Below are 24,137 nucleotides of genomic sequence, written 5' to 3' on the forward strand. Positions count from 1 at the left end.
AATGAAATTTTTTTTAGTGTCTTGCTGTGCAAGATTTTGTTTGCCAATTTTTTTTTTAGAAACTGTCTTAATATGTTGTACAACATATATTTTTTTATGAAAATTGGTTTAGCAAATTCGGAGGAAAACAAAATTTTTAAATTTTTTAAAAAAGCGTGTAACTTAAAAGCAAATTTTTTTTTTTTGAGTTGAAACTCGGAGAAAATAAGTTTCATAACAGGACTAAATTATTCTCCATATATATGTACTTATTGATACACTATTTCCATGCTTATCCTGCAACGGGCTTCAGCGAAAAAATGCTGAAATATTAAAATTCACATAACTTGGTCAATTTTCATAAAATTTTATTTAAGAAAAGCTCTTTTTACGCAGCTTTAAATATACTTTCAAAGCATGTTTTTGAAAAAAATCAAAAATTCGCAAAAACTAAGTTCCTCCTGTTCTTGACCACTATAGCCACCCACTGTGACGGATTTATCTCAAAATCTAACACTTGGATCGACTTAAACTTTTAGGAAGACAAAAATAAACCAAAAACAATTTTGTAAATAGGTTAAAAATTGAGGAAGTTATGAGTAATTCTTTACGTGAATACATACCGAAAACGGTTTTAAGACCGTAAAATAAAATTTTAAGGATGTTTGGGAAATTTCTGATATTTTTTTTATTAATCCGAATTGACCTTTAATTTGTAATAGGTCTTTATAAAAGAGCAAACAATTTTTTTGTCACACAGTGCAATTATCGACGGTACTTATATGAAAAAAATTTTATATTTCAGTCAAATGCTGCGCGAATTAACACCTGGCGATTTAATAAAAGTTCAAAACGCCAATGAATGGAAAAGGTCAATAGTAGCTGCCTACAATCAAGATGCTGGTAAGTTTTTTATTAATTTTATATACTATAATAAATAATTCATGTTCCAAAAAAACAAATACTTTCCTACAACACGTACATAGTTGTTTGAAACATTTAAGAAATACAAATAATTGTGTTACAGGTATGAGCCCAGAAGATGCTAAAATAACATTTCTAAAAATTGTATATAGATGGCCAACGTTTGGATCAGCTTTTTTTGAAGTAAAGCAAAGTACAGAATCACAATATCCAGAACTCCTACTAATTGCTATCAATAAACATGGAGTTAGTCTTATTCATCCCCAATCAAAGGTGAGTTTCATTTGCTTTTTCCTGCAAGAAGAAAAAACAAATTTGGGGTAACTTGGAATCGAATCCAAGTTCATATGGGCAACCTCCCCTCAACGTTCTTTGATTAATTTTTTTTCATTTTTAAATTTTTTGTGCTCATTTGTAGTGAAAATTGATACTTTTGCTATTTTTGTAAGAGGAAAATCCCCTTAAAGTAAAAAAAAATTTTAAACTTATCATTGGGATGAAGTATTTTATATATTGATTGTGTGTTGAAATTAATCGGTAATGTCATTCTTAAATGGTAGTGAAAAGACTTTGAAAAAGTGATTTTTAGAAAAACGCGTTTTAAATTTTAAAAGCTAAAAAAGTGAAAAAAAAATATATTTTTAAAATTATACGGAATCATCGGTTCCGCAGCTTCATAGAGTAGACTCCCTACAACAGCTTCGATGTCTTCAGCCTCTTTTTTTTCGTCCACGAAATTATAAAATCATTGAGAACAAACGCTCTATCGAACGTAAAACTAACTAACGGAGATGCAGTTTGAGAAGCTAGGGGAAAGGTTTTTGCTTTTAAAAAACTGAAGAATTGTGGACTTCGGATTCGTAATCTACGTGAAAAAATCTATTGAAATGATGTATGAAACATCTAACTTTTTCAAACATATAAAAGATAATACAAATATATTCATTATAAAATAAAATGTCCTCTGCCTAGGTATGTGAGATTCTCGGTAGTTTTAGCGTTTATCCAGATATTGATTCACTAAAATGTTTAACTTTTGTAGAGGTTTGCGGTTTATAAAAGTTTTTGGGGTATTATTAAAAAAATCAAGTTTTTTAAGGAGGTTCATCCCAAAATCGATTTTCTATAGATTTTTTAAAAATTTTTAAGATGTATTATTGACATCACTTTACATGTGTTGTTCAAATTTTATTGAATTTTACCGTATCATTTTCAAGATAAAAATTGATAAAGTTTGAAGTTTTACATGGGAACAGTGAAAAAACATGAAAAATGACCATGTTTTCATTAATTAAAAAAACGGTTCTACAGATTTTTTTAAAAAACTAATATGTTTTAAATTATGAGTTTTAACAGTTTTTACAAAAATATGAAATTTTTTTACCGTTTGGTTGTGAAGTAAATGTTAATCAAAATTAGCAACTTTTGAACTTATCCCATGTAAATAAAAGAAAGAAGAGGAGAAACGGCAACATAACCTCTAAATTGGCCAGTGGAGCTCAACTTTTATGGACTATAGCTGTCGGTTTTAAACTTACGGTAAACCCCTAATAGAATGAGTACCGCTTGAAGGGATGAACCTCCTTAAAAGACTTTTTGCGGAAAAATTTAACACCATGTAGAATAATTCAGCGCAAGTTTTGCTTTTTGGAAACTTTTACTTTAAAGTACTAACTTCCTGGATATTAATATATATTAATGGCCACTGGTCATATTTGTAACCATTTATGTAATTTGTAGTTAAATAATAATTAGATATGCGACCATATCGACAATTACTTTAAAGTTCTAAATTCTTTATTAACGGGTTCAAGTGCAAAATGAATGTTTAATTTTTATTTACAGGATATCTTAATAACTCATCCGTTTACTAGAATTTCCAACTGGTCTTCAGGAAACACATATTTTCATATGACAATAGGAAACTTAGTGCGAGGTACTAAACTTTTGTGTGAAACTTCGCTGGGTTACAAAATGGATGATCTTTTAACTTCGTACATATCATTAATGCTTACAAACATGAACAAACAACGTACAATAAGGATAAAATAACTTATCAGTAAGACAATGTTATATAAGATATAGCATAATCAAATAATATTTATGACATTAGCCTTTGTTTCTAGAGTTTATTCTTAATACTGAAATTTACCTGAATTATAATTGTGACGACGACTAATGAAGGTTCAGAAATTCAATAGTTAACATTAATTACAAATTGATAAATAATTGAAATTTTAATTCAAATTAGTTACATTATTAATGTGGTTGAGTGGTATACTAAATGATAATAATTAGTAACAATCAAAAGTATAATATTTAATAAACAAAGTCTCTTAAAGCGTTAATAAGCGCTTACTTGTTATCAGTTCTTTAAATTAAGTTTTTTTAATTAATTAAATAAGTCAAAATTTATATGGATATTGTATGAAAAATTAATATTTAACAAATTAAATATTCATTTTTGTGTAACTAAATTTACTGAACTGACAAAAAAATATATTTTTAATGTATATGACCGTTCTTGTTTCGTAAGTTTGCGAAAAAGACCAATGTAATCGTCCGACTAATCTACACTGAAAATTTTTTTAAATAAATTTGATTACTTTTTAAATATTTTACCTGGTTTAATAAGTTTCCTGTTAGTTCCACATTAACTTATCTTTTTTTTTAATTTAATGTACTATTTCTGTCAGAAGACCGAAGACAATATGTGCACGAGTACCTATATCCTAGTAAAAAGAAAAATTAGACGATGGCACTTTTTGGATGGACCATTATTTTTGAATTCAAAAAAAGGCGAATAGGACCGAAATTGGTTTCAGGTTTATATATTGATACAATTTTGCAGTTTCTGCGAAAACAATTTTTTCAATATTTTCTGAATTTTTTCGAAATTTTGAATATCTTTAAAATTCCTTTTTTTATACTACGTAAATTTATGTATTTTAATGCGCTGATTATGAAAATCATAGTGACAATACCCGAGAATTTTATTTTTATGTTGAAAACTATAAAATAGGGTAAAATGTACAGTGAACCGACACCCAAATACCTGCTATACAAATGATAATAAGTATACAGAAATAATAATATGGAATTAAATTTTCAGGTATAAATTGATTAATATACGAAATTTAGAAACTGATAGATGACACAAAATTTTATTTGTATTTTCCTCAATATTTTGTTATTTAGAAAAAAATATATATATAAATAAAATATATTTTACCTGAATTTTTTTTGTACATTAATTAATACGTTACTTAAATAGCGGTTTAAATATTGTTTATTTTACTAAGGGGTGTCATTTTCATACAATAAATTTTTAATTTTGAAATGACAAAATTTTCAAAATCTTATTCAATAAGATCTAAAAGTTTTTTTTTAATAAATTGCATAATTTAACCAAAGATCGCAAAAAACAATACAAATTTTAAGACTATTTTATGGTTTTCGACATAAAAATCGGATAAATTTGCGGTGATATTGTCACTATGATTTTTGTAATTAGGGCATAAAAATACATAAATGTACTTATAGGATAAAAAACCGGAGATATTTTTATAAAAATTCAAAATTTTGAAAATTTGAGTAATAACAACAAATGAAATGTTAAATGTTAAATTAAAATGAATGTAATGTATTGAAATGCAAGTTGACGTCGTACTTGTGGTGTCAGCCGCAAACGTCCTGAATGCAGTATTGTTTTCATAAGCGCTGAGAAAATGGAGAATTCCCTCTCCAATATCTTGAAGGAATTGCAATTCGAACGTTCATGATTGTTTTTTTTACATCTTTGATATAATTATGCTTGTAATTTCTTTTCCATAGTCAAAAACATTATATACATTTCGATCACATTCTGCATTAAAAGGATAATCCTCTTAAATTGAGAGGAAATTCTTTTGATATTATATTGTCGAGGAAAAGATTTATGAAAATGTAATGAATTTTTTCCCACAAAGAATATTGTTTTTAAATGTTATAAACTTTTTCATTTAAATTAATAAAGTTTCAATAATAATAACGTACTTGAGAAGAATAATTTAATACTCTTTTAAAGTGGACTAGACTAGTATTAATAGGTTATTACATTTCTGATGGAGCAGTTGTCTTAAGAATTAACGCAAAATTTATTTTTAAGAAAGAGTAACAGTTTAAAGAATTTTTTATAAAGTTTTCTGCTTTACACTACACAAATGCGAATTCGTCTAATTATATCTAAAGGTGTAATTATTGTTATTAATACTGAATTACTGTTGTGCATAATAAAGGTAACCATGTTCATTGTCCACACAATACGAACGTTAATTGTGAGTAAATTCCCAGGGTACATTCCCCAACATTCCTTCGTAACAATAGATCTCTTCAGGAAGGTTCCTCTCTTAGGATGATGTTATCACATTTCCTTTAAAAAGTCTTTTCTGTTTAATTACGTTTACCGAAAGCAGGTTTTATTATTTTACAGTTATTAGTCCGATATAGATTAAATACAGATAGCTTAGAAATAAGGAAATATTGTTATTCATCTGAAACTTTTTCTGTACGATAAGTTCTTCTTATATATTTATCGAAATATCGTAGTTTCAACTAATTTTCTAAATCAAACAAAAAAATATTTGTTATGACAAATTGAAGATTTTTCTTTATATTTCGTTTAGAAATCTGTATGTAATTGATTCCTTGCACGAATTTCATGTGAATTTCTGTACGAAGATTGAAAGACAAATTTTGAGTCAGAATAGTCGAACGCAATTCGCAGGAAAAAACGCCACACGAATACCAAAAGTACACTGTATAAAAAATTTTTATTTCTGAAATCGTTCACTGAAATCGTTCACATAAGACTGAATTTTTGCTTTCATGTTAGGACTTTCAGCAAAAAAATTATAACAAAATAACAAAAAAATTTTTTTCTCTTCTACCAGAATCGGGCACAAGTTAAATTCTTATAGAAAATATTCTTCATGGTGAAGACAATCCACAAAAAAATGTTAAAGTGGGGTTTTTGAGTAATTTCAATTTAAAGTTTTTTATAAAAATGTCCGCCATTTTTTTTAAATTTTTTTTTATCCTGATTTGAAATGAATTTGGTTATTAGAATGAAATTTTCTCCCTCGGATTATGTTAATTTTAAAGTATAAACGAAAATTCTAATTTTATAAAATATCGATTTTCGTGACTGCTGCAAATAATTTATAGTTTCTTAAAAAAAAAAAATTTTTAATCAAATCTTGTCTTTAATCGAAGGAATGAAAAAATATTAGATTTACACAAAATGTCAGCTTTAAAAAAAAAATTAAAAAATTTTTTGTAAAAAATTTTTTTTTTGTGTAAATATAATATTTTTTTCAGTCCTAAAAAAGCAAGATTTGATCTTATATTAAATAAATATTTGGCTGTTTGTAATTTTTTTTTATAAAAAACACTTTTTTTTATAGAAACCGTTGTAAAATCGTTGCAGCAGCCACGAAAATCGATATCTTTTTCAAAATTAAAAATATTGCTTTTACTTCAAAAGTTATATATTCAGTTGCAAAAAATTCCATTTTAATAAATTAAAAACTTTCTTTGGAAAAAATTTTCAAATAATGTCTTTTTCTGCCTCTAGACTAGGTATAACCTAGTAGACCTCGAATATTCCTTATTTTTCCAGCTTTCATATCAATAAAGAAAATTGTTTAACTTTCTCAGTATTTTTGAAATTGTTTCTCATTATTTATTGAAGTAAAAAATATTGTTTTCAAGACAAATTAATGTATTATTAAAATAATAAAACTGGGAATTTAAATTCCCGGTTCTCCTGATTAGTAGACACCCTGTGAAATAGATATTTATAATCTACCAATTCATGAAGTGCAATTAATTCAAGTTTCAAGTATTTTCAAAAAAACGGCCGCCATATTGGATCCGTCATTTTGAATTATTAAAATCTAACACCGGATACGTAATCAGCGATCCCAAAAACCACCGAGTAATGAGTTTCAGGCATTTCCACTAGTGTTGCACTCGCTTCCGATTCGTGTCGCTGTGGTCACGAATTATTATTTCAGCTTTGAAGTTGTACACTGAAAAAACCTTGGTCGAATTGTCGTTACAAAGAGCGCATTTGCAGAAAAACACTTTTTTAGTTTATTTAGCAAATAAGAAAAGACCAAGATATGTCTGAATTTACATTTTAAAAGTTAGAAAAGTGCATAGGGGAATTTGAAAAAACCTATTAATTTCTATAAAATGTTCACAAAAAAACTAAATGTACCCTTTAGTAAATTCAATGAAAATTATAAAATTTTTAAATATTCACATTTTTAATTCAAACAACATATGCTAGTAATCGTGAAATTCTGAGGAATAAGAATATGATAAAACAATTAAAATTTTTTTTTTTTTGAAAAAACTCATTAAGGGCCATAAATAGAAAATGTCATTAGGCCCGAGAACGCCGCTCAGGCCCTTAATGAGTTTTTTCAAAAAAAAATAAAATTTTTAATTTTTTTTATTATATTCATATTCCTCAGAATTTCACGATTACTAGCATATGTTGTTTGAATTAAAAATGTCAATATTTAAAAATTTTATAATTTTTACAACTTCCCCTTACAGGACGCAATCGATGATCGCCTCCTATTTAAATATGTGACGCTCCGCGACAAAAGGGACCTTAACTCAAAAGTAGCTAAGGTACTCGCGTTCTCGCGGAACGTCACATATGTGGGACTTTTAATAAAAGAAACTGTAAATGTTAAGGAAATGTCTTCTTAATTTATAAAAATATTCAATTTTTTAGACTCATTAAAAAAAAACGAAACTTTTGTGGAAAATTATAAAAGGATATTGATGGCAATAATACAAGTAATTCAAATAACATATTAAGATTTGATTAACATTATCACTTTAATAAAAAATCTATTTGCTGAATCAAATATTTTAATAATTAGTGTTATTATATTTAATATAAATTATTTTATTCGTTTTCTAGCATAGTATCTCATTAGATTCTGTATAATATTTTACACATTGTTTCAACAATTTCTGAAACATTTATTAAAACACATAAACTACTAAAATAAAGTTCTGCTGAACTGTCTTGTTCGTTTTCGTTTGTTTCAATGTTCACAGAGACGTGTCTACTTTTGTCGAACACAGAAGGCATGTAATTCGCACTAAAACTTAGGGTGCTTTGGTTCTGTCTGTAAATGAAAAGGAAGTATCAGAGACCTCCTTGTGATGGCGGATGTGTACTCCAGGGAACATCAGCTATAGCTGGAGGCATACTAGCTTGATTGTGCATGGAACGGGGTGCTCTCATGACTTCATCCGCGGGAGGACAGTGTGGACGAGGTCCCGGTTCTGGCGTATAGGTAAACGTTAATCCAGTAGCGTAGATAATACCGTCGTTGCGTACTAGAGAAACTGGAACTTGGGTGGGTTGTCGAACCCAAAGCCATTCACCTCTGAAGAGTGATATATCCGGAACGACACACAACATACTCTCTTGACACCTATACATGGTTTCAGCTTCAACGTCACCAAACCACACTCGAAGATTTGGTGTAAAGTTGTCACCAGTCAATTCCAGCATTGCAACATCACCGCCCCCGTTAAGATGCAGACTATGAACAAGTGGCACTGGAGTTACGGGCGAACGCACTGGACCCATTCCTTCGAAAAATTGGTATTCAGCTTTGTCAGTACTAATAATTGTCCAGCAAGCACCATCATTAATCATCTCTTTGTTTGCTTCCTTTGGACAGGGAGTTGCTTGAAACTGAATTATCCTCTCTTGAGAAAGACACAAATACATATGGTCCGTGTCTTTCATGTAGAAAGCACATTTATGCAATTGCGACACAGGATCGTCAGCCTCCAAACTCGCCATTTGCTTGTCAACCTTGCGAATAACTAATCGAGGTAGGGCCATTCCAGTTACTGAGCAGACTAATTTTACTGTACTGCCATAGTGGACATACCCGTCCCGAACTTGAAATTCTTCTGATTCACTTTCATTGTCGTCTAAAAGGTGAATTGTGAACGCACCCCATTGCGTTGAACTAGCATGAAAATTGCCATTTTCAACATGTAGATATCTCGTGCTAACCGTTTGTGAACGTAAACGATTGAAAAGAGCTACTTTAGTGCCACTGGCAATACAAAGATCAGCATTTTTTAACGACTGTTTCTTTTTGGAAGGTTTCGATATGACCTTTATTCGCTTACTGTGAAAAACTCCAATATCATGTCCACTACCGTAAAACATTTTAACGGAAAGCATAAAATGCTTTCTCTTATCTGAGTCGGATATGTACAAGGTTTTAGCGGCGCAATATTGTTTGCCATTGTTGAGATCAAGTTGCTGCATATCCTGATCGGAATTTCCAATTCCAATAAAAGCGCATAATTGCGATGACTGTTCGGACTCACCGTCTCTGAGCATTTGTTCCTGTCTCATTCTCCAACCATCTCCAAATAAATAAATACAAGGTGGCGGACAGAAGAATCGTTTTTCATTACCATACGATTTCTGAGCAACTTTAGCATGTAAAATTACAATGACCATATCACTCCTATCACGCAAGTAACGTTCCATAGCTTCTCGTGTCAACCTTTGGTCTTGATTGTCCGGACGATACACTCCAGCACTGAAACGAGGATATACAGACATGACCGATGTTGGCGAAGGCGGGGACTGCATGCCGTGTGCCATAATGGGTAAACCAAATTGATGTGGCATATTTAACTTGCTACTCCTTACTTATTTGGCTACTGCCAACTTATCCTCAAGGTAGGTGCAACATCACGTTGTGAATCTGAAAAGAAAAATACATTGTATAAAAAGGAAAATTACTGACATTAAAATACACATAAACATAAATACGTCATTAAATTGATTCGAAACTTTTTTTTAGTAAAAATCTATAATTGATTGATAAGGAGAGGTTGGTAATATTAAAAGGGGTTTAGAATGTTAAAATGTGAAAGGAGTAGAGAAAACTGTACAAGAGATTGAAGGATGGGTAGAATGAGAAAATTCTATCCGCATTCAGATGAAACCTGGTTTTCCTATTATATTATAGGCTAATATCACCTTGTGACTACTAAAACTTGCCTTATTTTATAATGCTTACTGTGAACGCTAGGAATTTTTTACAGATATGAGGTTTATGAACCCAATGGGAAATTTACCATTGGTCAAACATTAGACTAATATTGGGAGCCAATGATTGGCAAATGCAACCACTTTATTGATTATAAAAAATTTTAAATGACAACGCAGTGGTCTACAGAAAGAATTTGGTTTGTGAATTAAAACAGGAGCACCGCTCCAGGTCGCAATTTTGTCTCTGGAACAAAAAATAAAATGTATCCTTAACCCTCCGTCAGTCGCATCAAATTTTGTCACGCGATCAGTGGCAGGTGAGGAAATTCCTCACCTTAATAAATTAATCCAATATTGTTATAAAATGTCAATCTTTTTCATAAATGTTTATTATGAATGATAAAATGTAAAATTGTCTTCAGTTATTGTTTGTTGTAAAAATAAAAAATTAATAACTTATCAAATTGACTATACGCGGTTAGTCGCATGTTGAAAAATTTCCTCACTTTGCATAAAAAATTCTCAACATTTGCTACATTTAAATTCAATAACATAAAAATAAAACTATTAAAGAACATGAAAACAATTTTAAGGCCATTTTCATCAACTCAGTTAAAAGTTAATTAGCGATTAAATCCCTAACCGACCAATCATGAGCGGTTAAATTATCTTTAATCGCTGATTAACTTTTAACCGGAGTTGGTGAAATTGGTCCTTAATATATAAAAGAAGAGTGCTGTGAAAAGTACTGAAATTATGGAATTTTAATTTTATGTATTTCAAAAAATATAAATAAAAAAAAGGAAACTGGGTGGTTTTCTCACTATGCGACTGACGGATGGTTAAAATGTAGTTCAATATAAAGTGACATAAGTAGGATTTTTCAAAATATTGTTTTATAAAAAAGTGGCGTCGATTTTAATCGGTGCTACTGTAAACATTTTTTGTCTTTTTGTACAGACCATCATTTTTAATTTTTTATAATTAATAAAGTGGTTTTTATATACCATAATACTAGTGAGGCTTTCCACGGGAAATTTTCAGTCAAAAATTTTTTTTGCCCAAAACATTTTTTTCCAAATCTATATAAAAAATAAGAAAATATGTATTTTTTTATTTTCTTATTTGGTAAAAATGAAGGAAGTTAATATTTTTTTAAATTTAACGTCATCAAAGGCAGTGTATTTTAGAAACATTCTTTTATCTATTGTACTAATGCATAAAAACTTATTCTATATATGATATATAAGTATATAATTTGTTATATATAATATATATAATTTGTTCTCTTTTTTTCAAATTTTTCAAATATTTGTTAAAAAATAACGTACCTATAACGGAAGTAACAAAAAATTTGAATTTAAATTTAAAAAATTAGTTGTGAAACACTTTTGATTTTTAATTTTTTTTGTACTGCAATCTCTGATGACTGGAGAATTTTTTCCCTTATCTGCAAAAGTGGTGTTTTTAGTTTTTAAATCACTATTTTTAGTTTACTTAGTACGGCGCACAGAATTTCAAGCAGTTATTCTACAAATATAACTTTTTTTCATTATCATTTTTTTTTAATTTTCAAAAATACATACCTACTATAAATCTTTACGTCTAGCTTAAAAATTGTAAATAGTAATTTAAAAACTAAAAGTACTACTTTTGCAGATAAGGGAAAAAATTCTTTAGTCATCAGAGATTGCAGTGCAAAAAAAATTAAAAATCTAATTTCAACTTTTTTATTGCTTCCGTTATAGGTACGTTATTTTTTAACAAATATTTGAAAAATTTGAAAAAAAGTGAACAAATTTCATATATAGAATCATTTTTTATGCATTAGTACAATAGATAAAAAAAAGGTTTCTAAAATACACTGCCTTTGATGACGTTAAGTTTTAAAAAATCATAACTTCCTTCATTTTTACCAAATAAGAAAATAAAAAAATATATATTTTCTTATTTTTTATATAGATTTGGAATAACTGTTTTGGGCAAAAAAAATTTTTGACTGAGAATTTCCCATGGAATGCCCCAGTGCTTTTATTTGCTTAAAACCCTATATCTTAAAAAAAAATTCTTAGCTTTCACAGTAAGCCAGAGGCAAGTTTTTAATGGTGATAAAGTGATACTAACTCTTAAGAATTTTTATATAACCTGTAAACTATCTAAATCAGCTTAAATCACATTAAAAAACGCTCAAATTTTACGGAAAAAGCTAAGATTCGGGATTCTGGCATTTATTTCTAAGAGTAAAGGACGATAAATTTTTCTAAAAATTCGAAATAGACTTATCACGAAAAACTGTCAAATTTAATTTAAGAAAGAATTTTTAGCATTGTTTTTTAAAAAATAAAATAACTCATAATTACAAAATAAAGCTGACCTCTTTTATTTACAACTCTTAAATAAATCAATTTTTCATATTTTTCCTACAAAATTTCAAAAAGTTAAGACTAGGTCTTTCTCTAAATTCACAATTAAATTGTTACTATTTTGTGTTAACATTTACAATTTTCCATACCCTCAAAAGCTATATATGTTTCTTTAAAGAAAAAAGTTTTTACTTTTGTAAAGAAATAATTAATCAGAGATTTCTTACAGGAAACCTGTAACAAGTTGGCAGTCTTCTTAGAAAGAAGGATGTACGTGAAGCCCGTGGGAACTGAACTGAGCTCATTTTTGCTACATGAGTTAGAATTCTGACGTTTATTATGATACGATCCTTACACAATAAAATGGTAAATACTTCCTTTTTAATAGAGTCATGTATAGTTGCTATATTTGCTGCTAGCTAAATTGAATATTTTTTAAAAATATTTAGTATACTATTTTTATACACATTTTGATAAACATTTAGAAATAAAAGCTAAAATGTATAACAAAATTAAAGTAACGTGCTCTTTTATGTATTGGCACGTACAATATACATGAGAATAGGTTAATTAAGTTAAGCATAATTCTGGGCCATATGTATTTACTGTTTAATGACACTGAGTCAGCATCGTATAGTGTTGTCAATATTTCACACAATTTTTCTTGCTAATATTCAAGCTTTTAAATTTTTAATCTTAACAAACTTGTTAAGCTTTTTAAGAAACTTACATAGGTTAGACAATTTTATTTAGTATGAAAATATCTAAATTCACGCGTGTACAAAATAACTCAAAAATTTTTATTTCCATATGCAAAAAGGGGTCCGTTACATTTGTCCAAACTTGGTTTGGTTAAAAGTCTTAGGATTATATAAGAAAGTTGTTTTTAACAAAGTAGTTAGATTTCAAATAGAAAAATATTTCGTTTGTTGGAGTGTTTAGAATATTTAAATATTTCGTTTATTATAACTAGTCGCATTCATTTGTTATTTTAAAATCAGTACTTCATGTAAAACACTGGCAAATGCAATTCACAATATCCTACTTGATTTCTTTGAGGGATTTGTGTAAAACACTTTGTTCGTAGATCGATTCAGCTCAAATTTTTTGGTGCTTTCTATATCTTTAAAAATACTTGCAGTCAACAAAAATTTCAAGTCCCAATTCTATCTTTATAAAGAACTTTCGCAATCGTTAATTCAGTGAAAAATTACGTTTTCGATTTGGCTAAAATTTTCAGGGAAGATAGTTGAAAGTCAATACTTCGAAATGATATAAGCAATCCACTATGGTTCAGGAGACCGAGTTCGGAATTCAAAAATCACTTTTAGAATTGGGTAAAATTAAGTATACCATATTCTAATCATTAATAACACAGGCCGACAAGATTTACTTTCCAAGAATCAGACAATACTTTTCCGAAGGCTTTCGACGTGCTGAATCCGAATCCGGTCTCAGAATTGACTCTGCACGTCAGGTTTTCGAGATATTCTAACCTTAATGTGCAGAAAACCCGTTTTTCAACTGCATTTGAGGTCATGCAACATCAAGAGATAATTTTTTTTCCAAAAGATCAATATGACATCTGAAAGTGCTATTCTTCCCCTTCAAAACCCATTTTGAAAATTTTAAAAATCTTCATTTGTCCCTGAGTAATCGTTCATTCCAGTTTTTGAGTATGGCAAATTTTTTGATATTTAAAAAAATCGTTCGCCATATTGAATCCATTATGAATTTTGAAAATCTGACATCGCATCAGTGTTGCCAGAGACTCCGCATTTCCGCATTTTGCTCCGCAATTTGACACTTTCATCCGCAATCCGCATTAACAAAAGCGGATGACCCAAAAATCCGCATTTTGGTATAAACCCCTTTTTTCCATGTAAAGGTTACTTACGCCCAGTGCACAACTGCTGCGAAATGCGCAAAGCACGTAAAGCAAGCAATTTATTGTCAACCAATCAAAACCCACTATGTTGGCAGTCGAGCTGTGAATGCTTCCTTAGGGTTATAAAAATATACATAGTAAGTTATTTTTTTACAGATTTTCTTATAGGTATTTACTTTTTTTGTTTTTACATTAATTATAACAATTAAATTATTTAAACAAATGTTTAAAATATCTTTTTTGAAATATCCGCCATTTGAAACAAAAATCCGCATTTCTGCGCCTGCGCGTCCGCAAACCTCAAGCTCAGTTCTGGCAACACTGCATCGCATTCCTGTTCAGCGACCCCAAAAACCCTTGAGTAACAAATTACAAGCAAATACAATCAAATTCGTGTTCAGTTATACCGAAAATCTGCAGAACTATTTGAAAGTTAGATGTTTGTTGTTATATTATTCTGTATTATCGAAGTTTTATCTGTTCCTGTTCAGTTTTTAAATATCGAAGAATTCGCCATACTCAGAAATTTGAATGAACGATTACTCAGAGACAAATGAAGATTTTTAAAATTTTCAAAATGGGTTTTAAAGGGGAAGAATAGCACTTTCAGATGCCATATTGATCTTTTGGGAAAAAAATTATCTCTTGATGTTGCATGACCTCAAATGCAGTTAAAAAACGGGTTTTTTTTTGCACATTAAGGTTAGAATATCTCGAAAACCTGACGTGCAGAGTCAATTCTGAGACCGGATTCGGATTCAGCACGTCGAAAGCCTTCGGAAAAGTATATTGTCTGATTCTTGGAAAGTAAATTGAATCAAATTTTATTGGCCTGTGTAATCAAAGTAGTTTTCCTACAAATTTTATTGTCTTACGATAATGTGTCGTTAATATACAGTTGCGCGAAGTTTGAAAATCAATTATCATTTTTATCCAATGCATTTGTAATAAAAGTAATTTACTTCATAATCATTCAAAAGAATTCACTCTATCTTTTTTTCTCATCTCTCTTTACTCATGAGAAAAAAACAAGAATAAAAGTTAATTCATTGTAATTTTTTGAAATTTGAAGTATCACATAGTATTCTTCATGTAGTTGTATTTGTTCAATAATGTAGTATTTTCGAAAGCAAACTCCTCGAAACTCGACCAGATCTTAAATGCTACTATATGAATAATTTTTAATTTTTCAATTAAAAATATGTAATTTGAACTAAAAATATTGTAATTTTATATGACTATTTTAAAAAAACAATTTTAATAATGGCAAAATTAACTGAACGAGAAGTTCTTGATATTATTTCAGGGAATGATGATATAACAATTACTTCTACTGAAATTTTATGTAAAATTAATATAGATATTAAAAATATCTCAGGTAAAGATCTCAAAAGTTTAAAAAGTTCATTAACTTCATTGAAATGTAAAAATTTGAAAATATTTGAAAGTCTTAAATAAATAAAATAAGAAAAAACATTAATTTTAAAAATTAAAAATTTTCTCTCGTAAACAGCAATCAAAAAAATCTAATAACAAATTTAGATGAAAATACAATAATTATTTGAATATTTAAACGGCCATATTGGATCGGCTATTTTGAATTTTTAAAAACTAACATCATATTCGTAATCAGCGATCCCAAAAACCACTGAGTAACGATTTTCAGGCACTTTAAAATAAATCTTGACTTTTGGCCAACCAACTCGGTCTGGGTATTTAGTTTTTAACCATATTTTTACAAAATAAAGTGATAATTCGATTTCTCTTGCAGTTTATGCGTTTTGTGCACAAGAGCAGCTATATAGAAGAAATTTGGGGCGCATGAATATCTCATAAAAATCATTAGCTAGAATTTTCATTTGTATGAATTTAATTTGACAGAATTTTTTTAGACGAATTTTCATTTTTCTAATTAGCATTTGAGTTATCTTCTTTGTAAACAAAATTTTATTCAACATAATTTTCAGGTATCGAATTTTCATTTAACATCATTTTTATTTTATCAAATTTTTTGTTCTCCAACTTTGTATTTTAAAGCATTATAATTTAAATCAATTTTAATTTATCAAAATTCCCATTCAACAGGATTTTAGTGATTCGAATTGTTTAATGTCAGAATTTTTAATTTATCGAATCTTCATGTGCCTGAATTTTTATTTAATAGAATTACTAAACCAGCGAATTTTCATTTGACAGAAATTACAAATGGCGGAACAAACAAAAGTCAGAAAGATTTCGGCGCAGTTTTTAAAACAGACCAATAAGAAATTATTAAGAAAATTGTGATTGGTCTATTTTAAAAATTGCGCCGAAATCTTGTTTGTTCGGACATTTGTAATTTCCATCAAATGATAATTCGGTGTTTTAGGAATTCTATCATATAAAAATTCTAACACATGGAGATTCGATAGTTTAAAAATACTGACATTCAATAATAATTTGAATCACTAAAATTCTATTGAATTAGAATTTTGATAAATTAAAATTGGTTTAAATTATAATGCTTTAAAATACAAAGTTGGATAACAAAAAATTTGTTAAAATAAAAATGATGTTAAATAAAAATTCGGTACCTGAAAATTATGTTGAATAAAATTTCGTTTACAAAAAAAATAACTCAAATGCTAATTAGAAAAATGAAAATTCGTCTAAAAAAAAATTCTGTCAAATGAAATTCATACAAATGAAAGTTCTAGCAAATGATTTTTATGAGATATTCATGCGCCCCAGAAATTTAAACTCAAACTCAGAATCCTCGGAAAATTTCCGATCTGTTATGTATATTGACACACCATTTTTTTTCTTCTCAATAATAACTTTAAAAAAATTTAATTTATATTTAAGAATATTAAAAATATAAGAATTTTGTAATCAAAAAATTTCATGTTTCATTAAATTAACGATTGTGAGAGTTCTTTACGAGATAAGGGCTTTTACGAGAGAGAGTTTTGGTTGGTTGAGTATTTTTAGAGTTATAAAAATCACCGAAAAATTTTGAGACTAAATGCTGCAAACAAATTTGTTTTTGAGCCATGGATAGTTTTTTTGTACTATCTAAATCTGAATTAGTAGAAAACTACTCATTGTTAACAGTTTTATACTAATTAAAAGAGTAAATTCGTTTACTACGAAATAGTAGAAAGCTACTAATTCAATGTACGAGAATAGCCTACTAAATTAATTAGTAGCACATTTACTAGAAAAGTTAGTAATTTATTCTACTAAAATAATTAGTTACGACGAAGATTATTAAAGAATAATATGATCAGAATAAAAAAAAGTTTACATAGTGATAAACATAATATTTATTGAATTCAACATTGTTTTAATGAACACATGAAATTGTTTTCTTAATCCAAACATGAAAAAGAACATAAAGTAATGACATACTATTAATCTCATTTTTTAAGCGATTTGCAAATAAAACATTTATAATTTCTTTGCGCAAAATCCTCAATATTTTATTAATAAAGGAGTAAAAATTCTACTACTTCAGATTTAGAGAGTACCTAAAAAAATTAAAACCAATTTCAATTAGGTTATCAATAATACTTTTAGTATATTCTATACGTGAAAATAGTCATGATTAACTTTCATCCGTTTAGGGATTTCAAAACAATTTCAAAATTAATTCCAATGAGGTTCGCTTTACATCCTGTTCAATTAATAGTTCTCTACATCCAAAATTGTGGGTGTTATGCGAGAAAAATTTTGCTTTATGAATTTTAAATTTTTCCATGATAACGCCATTTAATACAATTTCAATACAGTTCGTTAGATTTTTGGCAGAATATGTACGTAAAAATACATGAGTACAATTCCCTCTGAAACTGTTAGTACGCTTGACGTGCGTAGAGTGGAAAATTGATGATGACTTTAAAGCAAGATATTTTAATTAGAAAAAAGTTAGAGCCTTGAAACTTAGATGGTTAGAAAGCTGATAAAATTCTACGTCTGAATGTATATCAAGAATTTTATTTTTACTTTTTAGAGCGATTGTAACATCGGGAAGAATTCAAGAAAAAAATAAACAATTTTCCTACTTTCGTACTAATATTTTTGACTCCTGGCATAATCGTATGGAACATTTTTAAACTTTTACAACATATTCTTTAAGATCTTAGCTTTAATTTGCCTTTTTGAAACTTAAAAAAAATTTTGTGGTTCCTGAATCATGTTAAAAAATGTCCGAGCATGTGTTCTTCTACAACTCATTGTCAGCTGTCGATCATCACTTTTCGCTGCCTCGCTTCTGGGTTGTAGAAAAACATTTTCGGACATTTTTTAACATGTTTCAGGAACCAGAAAACATTTTATAAGTTTCAAAAAAGCAAATTAAAGCTAAGATCTTAAAGAATATGTTGTAAAAGTTTAAAAATGTTCCATACGATTATGCCAGGAGTCAAAAATATTAGTACGAAAGTAAGAAAATTGTTTATTTTTTTCTTGAATTCTTCCCGATGTTACAATCGCTCTAAAAAGTAAAAATAAAATTCTTGATATACATTCAGACGTAGAATTTTATCAGCTTTCTAACCATCTAAGTTTCAAGGCTCTAACTTTTTTCTAACTTAAAATATCTTGCTTTAAAGTCATCATCAATTTTCCATTCTACGCACGTCAAGCGTACCATAAGGCTGCTCGCACAAGAAAAGATGGAGCAGTGTACAGGATGTGTTTCAAATGAGTTAGAAAAGGAAAGAGCGATATTCCTGTCTTTTTCTATCTCATTTGAAACAGATCCTGCACACTGCTCCGTCTTTTCTTGTGCGAGCAGCCTAACAGTTTCAGACATATAAAATATGATTTTCAAGTTCGCCTGTCAAATAACCTAATTTTGCAAATTTCATCTATTAAATGTGAGAAAGAGAAGTCATTAAATTGAAAAAAACCTTACCAAATATAAAGTACCTGTGACTAACTTTTAGTTTTTCTTAGCACTTTTTTTCTTTTTTCTTCATAAATGTGAAATAAAAAGCAATAAAAATTGGCACTTTGCTTATTTTCACTATTTTCAAATGTAAATAACTTTCTTGGAGAAAACTGAAAAATTACAAAACTTGGGCAATATCTAATTGATCACTAAATACACACACTGGAAAAAAATTCTCTTTGGTCCCGAAGATACTTTTTGAGATAATTAAGTTTAAATTTTTCACAATTTTTATGAGGTTAATGCATGTGATTTTTATAAAATTGAAGTTAGTTCAAAATGTTTAACCAATAAAACGTAACTTCGTCCTTAAAAAACCACATGTATTAACCTGATAAAAATTGTGAAAAGTTTAAACTTAATTATCTCAAAAAGTATCTTCGGGACCAAAGCGAATTTTTTTCCAGTGTGTGTATTTAGTGATCAATTAGATATTGCCCAAGTTTTGTAATTTTTCAGTTTTCTCCAAGAAAGTTATTTACATTTGAAAACAGTGAAAATAAGCAAAGTGCCAATTTTTATTGCTTTTTATTTCACATTTATGAAGAAAAAAGGAAAAAAGTGCTAAGAAAAACTAAAAGTTAGTCACAGGTACTTTATATTTGGTAAGGTTTTTTTCAATTTAATGACTTCTCTTTCTCACATTTAATAGATGAAATTTGCAAACTTAGGTTATTTGACAGGCGAACTTCAAAATCATATTTTATATATTATTTCACATATTTAAATAATTATATCAATTGATAATGATAAATTTATTCATTCTTAGTAAATTACAACAATTTTTTTTTATTTTTATGGTAAATTCTACGTATTTTTGCATATTTTCTAATGGCTAAAAAATTGACAGTTTTCAGCACCTCATATACTTTAAATTCATATTTTGCAATAAATAATTAAAATTTTAATAAAATCCTTTTCATTTCGTGATCTTGATAACTTCAAAATCATTCCTGCAAAGTATTATAATTTTTAAAAATTAGTCAGCGACGACTTCAGTCGAAATATAATGGATTGATCCAAAAATGAAATATTTCACAAATAAATAAAGCTATTGTAATTCTGAAGGTACCAAATCAAAGCTGACGTAATTCCGCATCCAACGAGCCTTATATGGACTATTTTGGATTCGATGATTTTTTATAAACAATTGCCATGTTAGCCAATTGTTTATTAACAATATAATAATCCAAAGTACTTCATATAGGGCTCGTTGGAAGCGGAATTCTGTCAACTTTCATTAAGTAACGTCAGAATTACGATAACTTTATTTGTTTTTAAAATATCTCATTTTTTATTGACTTTAATAATTAATTACTTAACTAATATTTCAAAAATAACATTAAAGGACATCTCAATATTTTTTGAGGTAAAAATGCACAAGAAGCGGTGCCATACACACACACACATCCACATCCGCACACATACACACATCCGGACATTTGTTCCTCATGTCGAAATATAACTATAGTTAAAAATTTATTGAAATAATTGATTTTAGGAAGTTCGAAAATTGTCATCACTATAAAACTTTCTACGAGGAAGAAAAATTCCTTCAATAACTGAAAAAAGGTGAAAAAGGTGACAAATCATTGAAATAGGTGAAAAAAGGTGAATAGGTGACACTCTGCATATTGCTGGACGATTGGAAGATGAAAATAAAAAGGCTAAATAAACACTTCTAATTTCAAAATAATTTGAATTTTCGGATATTTTTTTAATTCAGTAATTAATATTAAAAATTTAAGTTGAATTTTATTAGCAATAAAAACATTCTTGACAAAAAGTATATTTGTAAAATATGTTGTAATTTTATTTTTGAGGCTAGCTACGTTTTTCTTATATGGAAAATAAAATCAATATTTACTATTAATTATGGTCAAAACTTCAGAAGCACTTTACATAAAACAATTAAGAATAAAAAATTAAGGAAAACTGACAAATACTTAAATTTGCTACTGGACTTTGAAATAGAAAAACTGCAATAAATCAGTCAATTTTTAAAGAAAACTATTCAAATAGGGCTCGTTCGACGCACAATTTAGTACGCTTGAATATTACATGAAGAAAAAAAATGTTTAAAACATAATTAATGCGGTAAACATCAGTTAAAGTTGTAAAATTGAGGAAAAACTGACAATTTCTAAACTTTCTTGTAACTTTTCTCTTGTAAATATTACTTTTAACAAAAAAACTCTATGTGGGTTGAAAAGCCCTGCTTTTTAGCTTCAAAATGAAAAAAAACTTTTAAATCGGTGGAAAAATAAAAAAGTTCCAAGGGTTTTAGTCATAAATATACGTGAAAACGGTGTTTTGGGTCTAAAATTAAAATTTGGGGGTGTTAGGGAAATTTTTAATATACCATTCTTCTTAGTTTTTCGTTACCTACAACCTGTAGTAGGTTCGATAAAAAGTGTTTTTTAATTTTTTTTGTAACACAGTGTTATCAAAGCTTTGAAAATTAAATTTTTTTTACATTTTTTTACAGCCAAAAATTGTAAAAAAAAGTGATTTTTTAAATTTTGATTTAATTTTTTATTTTTTTTAATTCCATGATATTAGTCCACTTGGTATTCACGTAAACTAAAAAATTTTTTGGTTTTTTGATTTTCGACTGTCAGGAGCGGCTCTACAGGGGGTACCGCAAAACTTTACAAATTTTAGACCTATATTTTGGCGCCCTTTACAAATCGTAATTAACAATGAAAAAACAAAAAAAATTGCTTTCTGTAATTTTAATAATGTTTTTTAAGGAGTAAAAAAAGCTTTTAACTTTTTAATTAAAATGTCTGTGAAAAAAAATTGTAAAGAGGTGCCTATTTTTCGTCTTCGCAAACGCAAGTACGCCTGAATTAAATAATTAAATTTTTCAATAACAGGGTGTTTAACAAGGATTGAGAAAAAAATTCCCTGACATTTTTTGACTTTTTATTTACCTTATTTCTGCCTTTTTGGGACAAAAATATGGTTACTGACATATTCAACAATAATTTAATTTCTAATGAAATAATAAAAATGGTGATAAAAATCATAATTTAAGTCTTGGTCGATTAACAAATTTTTTTAATTCACAGAAAATTTTAATTTTTGTATAAATTTATAGAAATTTCCCTGACTTTGAATAAAATTCTCTGATATTTCCTGACTTTTCCTTGACTGACCTTGTACATGTTTGTACAATATTTGAAAATGACAGTAATACGAGTGATACTCCGCGAAATTTGAATAAAAGTATTTCAAAAGTGCTTACATATATATTTCCACGGTTGCTATTTAATGATTTGTAAATGTGCTTCAAGAAAAAATAGTTTATTGCAGAGATGATGCAAAAAGTCTTATAATTATTAATTCGTTAGAAAGGCATTTTTATAAGTATGTATGAAGTTGCTAATTATGTGAAATGCAATTTTTTTATAGTAACTGTGATGAAAAAAAATTGATAAAGAATAACGGGAAAAGAAACTGGAAAATTTAAGAGCTACACTGCAAAAGAAGTATCTTATTTTAAGATGTTTTGGTAGCGTTTTCAAGACATCAAGATATCTTAATGTCTTTAAAATGCTACCAAAACATCTTAAAATAAGATACTTCTTTTTGCAGTGTAAGTAAACTAATTTTAATCATTTTTTAACGTAACAAGCAATCATCTGTTGGATTTTTTTTGTTACATGTTATTAAAAATTTGTATTTTTAAATAATTAATAATAACTTTTTGAAGACACTACGCTTTATATATCCACTTGTAAAATTTTAAAGTTTGGTACTAGAAGTGTATATAGTGATTCTCCAAGAAGTGTACAACTCCATGTCCCTTGTGTTTTTTAAGAAATAAATTGTATGTATTGTAATTAATCCAACGTGAAAAAGTAACTTTAGTGTTTACAAACATAAAGCCTATAGCCACTTTAATTTATAAAATTAAATATTATTTTTAAAATGCAAATTAAAGATCCAAACTGTCATGGGGAAGCCTGTCCACAGTGTCATTTACGAAACAAAATTAAATATTTTTTACAATATACAATAATAAAAATAATTATTGGTAACGTTTTTTATTGTCCAAGTTTCTAGAGTTTAGGAAAAAAATTTATTTTTTTAGCTTTTTTTCGATGTTAATTCTTGTCCCCAGTTTTGTGCATCATGGGGAAGCGTTTTAAAAAATTGAAATATTTCATAAAAATCAAATCAGAACCGCATAAATTTCCAAAACTATATGTTTCATTTTTAAATTTTGTTTGTTATAATATTAAAAATTATTTCAAATTTTTATTAAGTATCACAATAGCTCTTTATATTACATGGATGCATTTACATCTAATTTGTTTAAAATATACAAAAATTATGAACAATTTGTCCGGCCCATTACAGATATTTCATTCTTGACTATCATACTTGAAAGTTAAATTATGATTTTAATTTTAATTAGAAAAAAAATTCTATAATAACAGAAATGATAAGCTGGCCAAAATATGAATAATTGATTAACAACAACGCAATAACATTAATATAATAAACATAAACATTATTTTTGATTAGTTTATTATTATTTATGTTTCTATGTATTATTAAGAAAATAAAAAAATATTCGAATAATAATTTTTGACAATTAGTTTATATGTTGGCCACGATTTTGCAGATACAATTCTTCTTAGTATTAGATTTCAAAATTTCGCGCGTCGCATTGTTCCGCTGTTCAGGAATTGGATTATATATTCTAAAATATTAGTGCTTCTGCTAGTATTTTTCTGTCAGATTTGTTGTTTACCAACAATGATTCTCGTATTTTCCGCGAGTATTACTGCTTATCTTTGATTTGAACCCTAAGAGAAACTATTTAAAAAAAACGTTATCAAAAATACTTAACAGCATTTACGGTGTTCTTACAAACATTTGAGGTTAGGGTAGACTACAACATGACCCTTGAACAAAAATAAAGAAGGATAAAAATTA

General features: G+C 28.0%; 2 protein-coding genes across 6 annotated transcripts in view; one reads left to right on the plus strand and one right to left on the minus strand.

Moving 5' to 3' along the window:
- LOC127280438 (myosin-VIIa) overlaps nucleotides 1-3,519 on the plus strand; it is a 28,747-nt gene extending 25,228 nt beyond the window's left edge. For all 3 annotated transcript variants that reach the window (XM_051303407.1, XM_051303406.1, XM_051303405.1), the window contains exons 26-28: nucleotides 785-882; nucleotides 1,007-1,176; nucleotides 2,749-3,519. In XM_051303407.1, the coding sequence (XP_051159364.1) occupies nucleotides 785-882; nucleotides 1,007-1,176; nucleotides 2,749-2,955 (475 nt within the window). In that variant the 3' untranslated portion in view covers nucleotides 2,956-3,519. The remainder of the gene's footprint in view (nucleotides 1-784; nucleotides 883-1,006; nucleotides 1,177-2,748) is intronic.
- Nucleotides 3,520-7,775: 4,256 nt separating this feature from the next.
- LOC127280439 (suppressor of hairless protein-like) overlaps nucleotides 7,776-24,137 on the minus strand; it is a 28,512-nt gene continuing 12,150 nt past the window's right edge. For 2 of the 3 annotated variants that reach the window (XM_051303410.1, XM_051303408.1), the window contains exon 2: nucleotides 7,776-9,713. In XM_051303410.1, the coding sequence (XP_051159367.1) occupies nucleotides 8,117-9,637 (1,521 nt within the window). In that variant the 5' untranslated portion in view covers nucleotides 9,638-9,713 and the 3' untranslated portion in view covers nucleotides 7,776-8,116. Of the gene's footprint in view, nucleotides 9,714-24,051; nucleotides 24,107-24,137 lie in introns of all 3 variants that reach the window. The other variant, XM_051303409.1, reaches the window with a different exon arrangement.

Source organism: Leptopilina boulardi, unplaced genomic scaffold (assembly GCF_019393585.1).
Source record: "Leptopilina boulardi isolate dan_hultmark-lab unplaced genomic scaffold, ZJU_Lbou_2.1 LbouV2_244, whole genome shotgun sequence".
Classification (NCBI taxonomy): Eukaryota; Metazoa; Arthropoda; class Insecta; order Hymenoptera; family Figitidae; genus Leptopilina; species Leptopilina boulardi.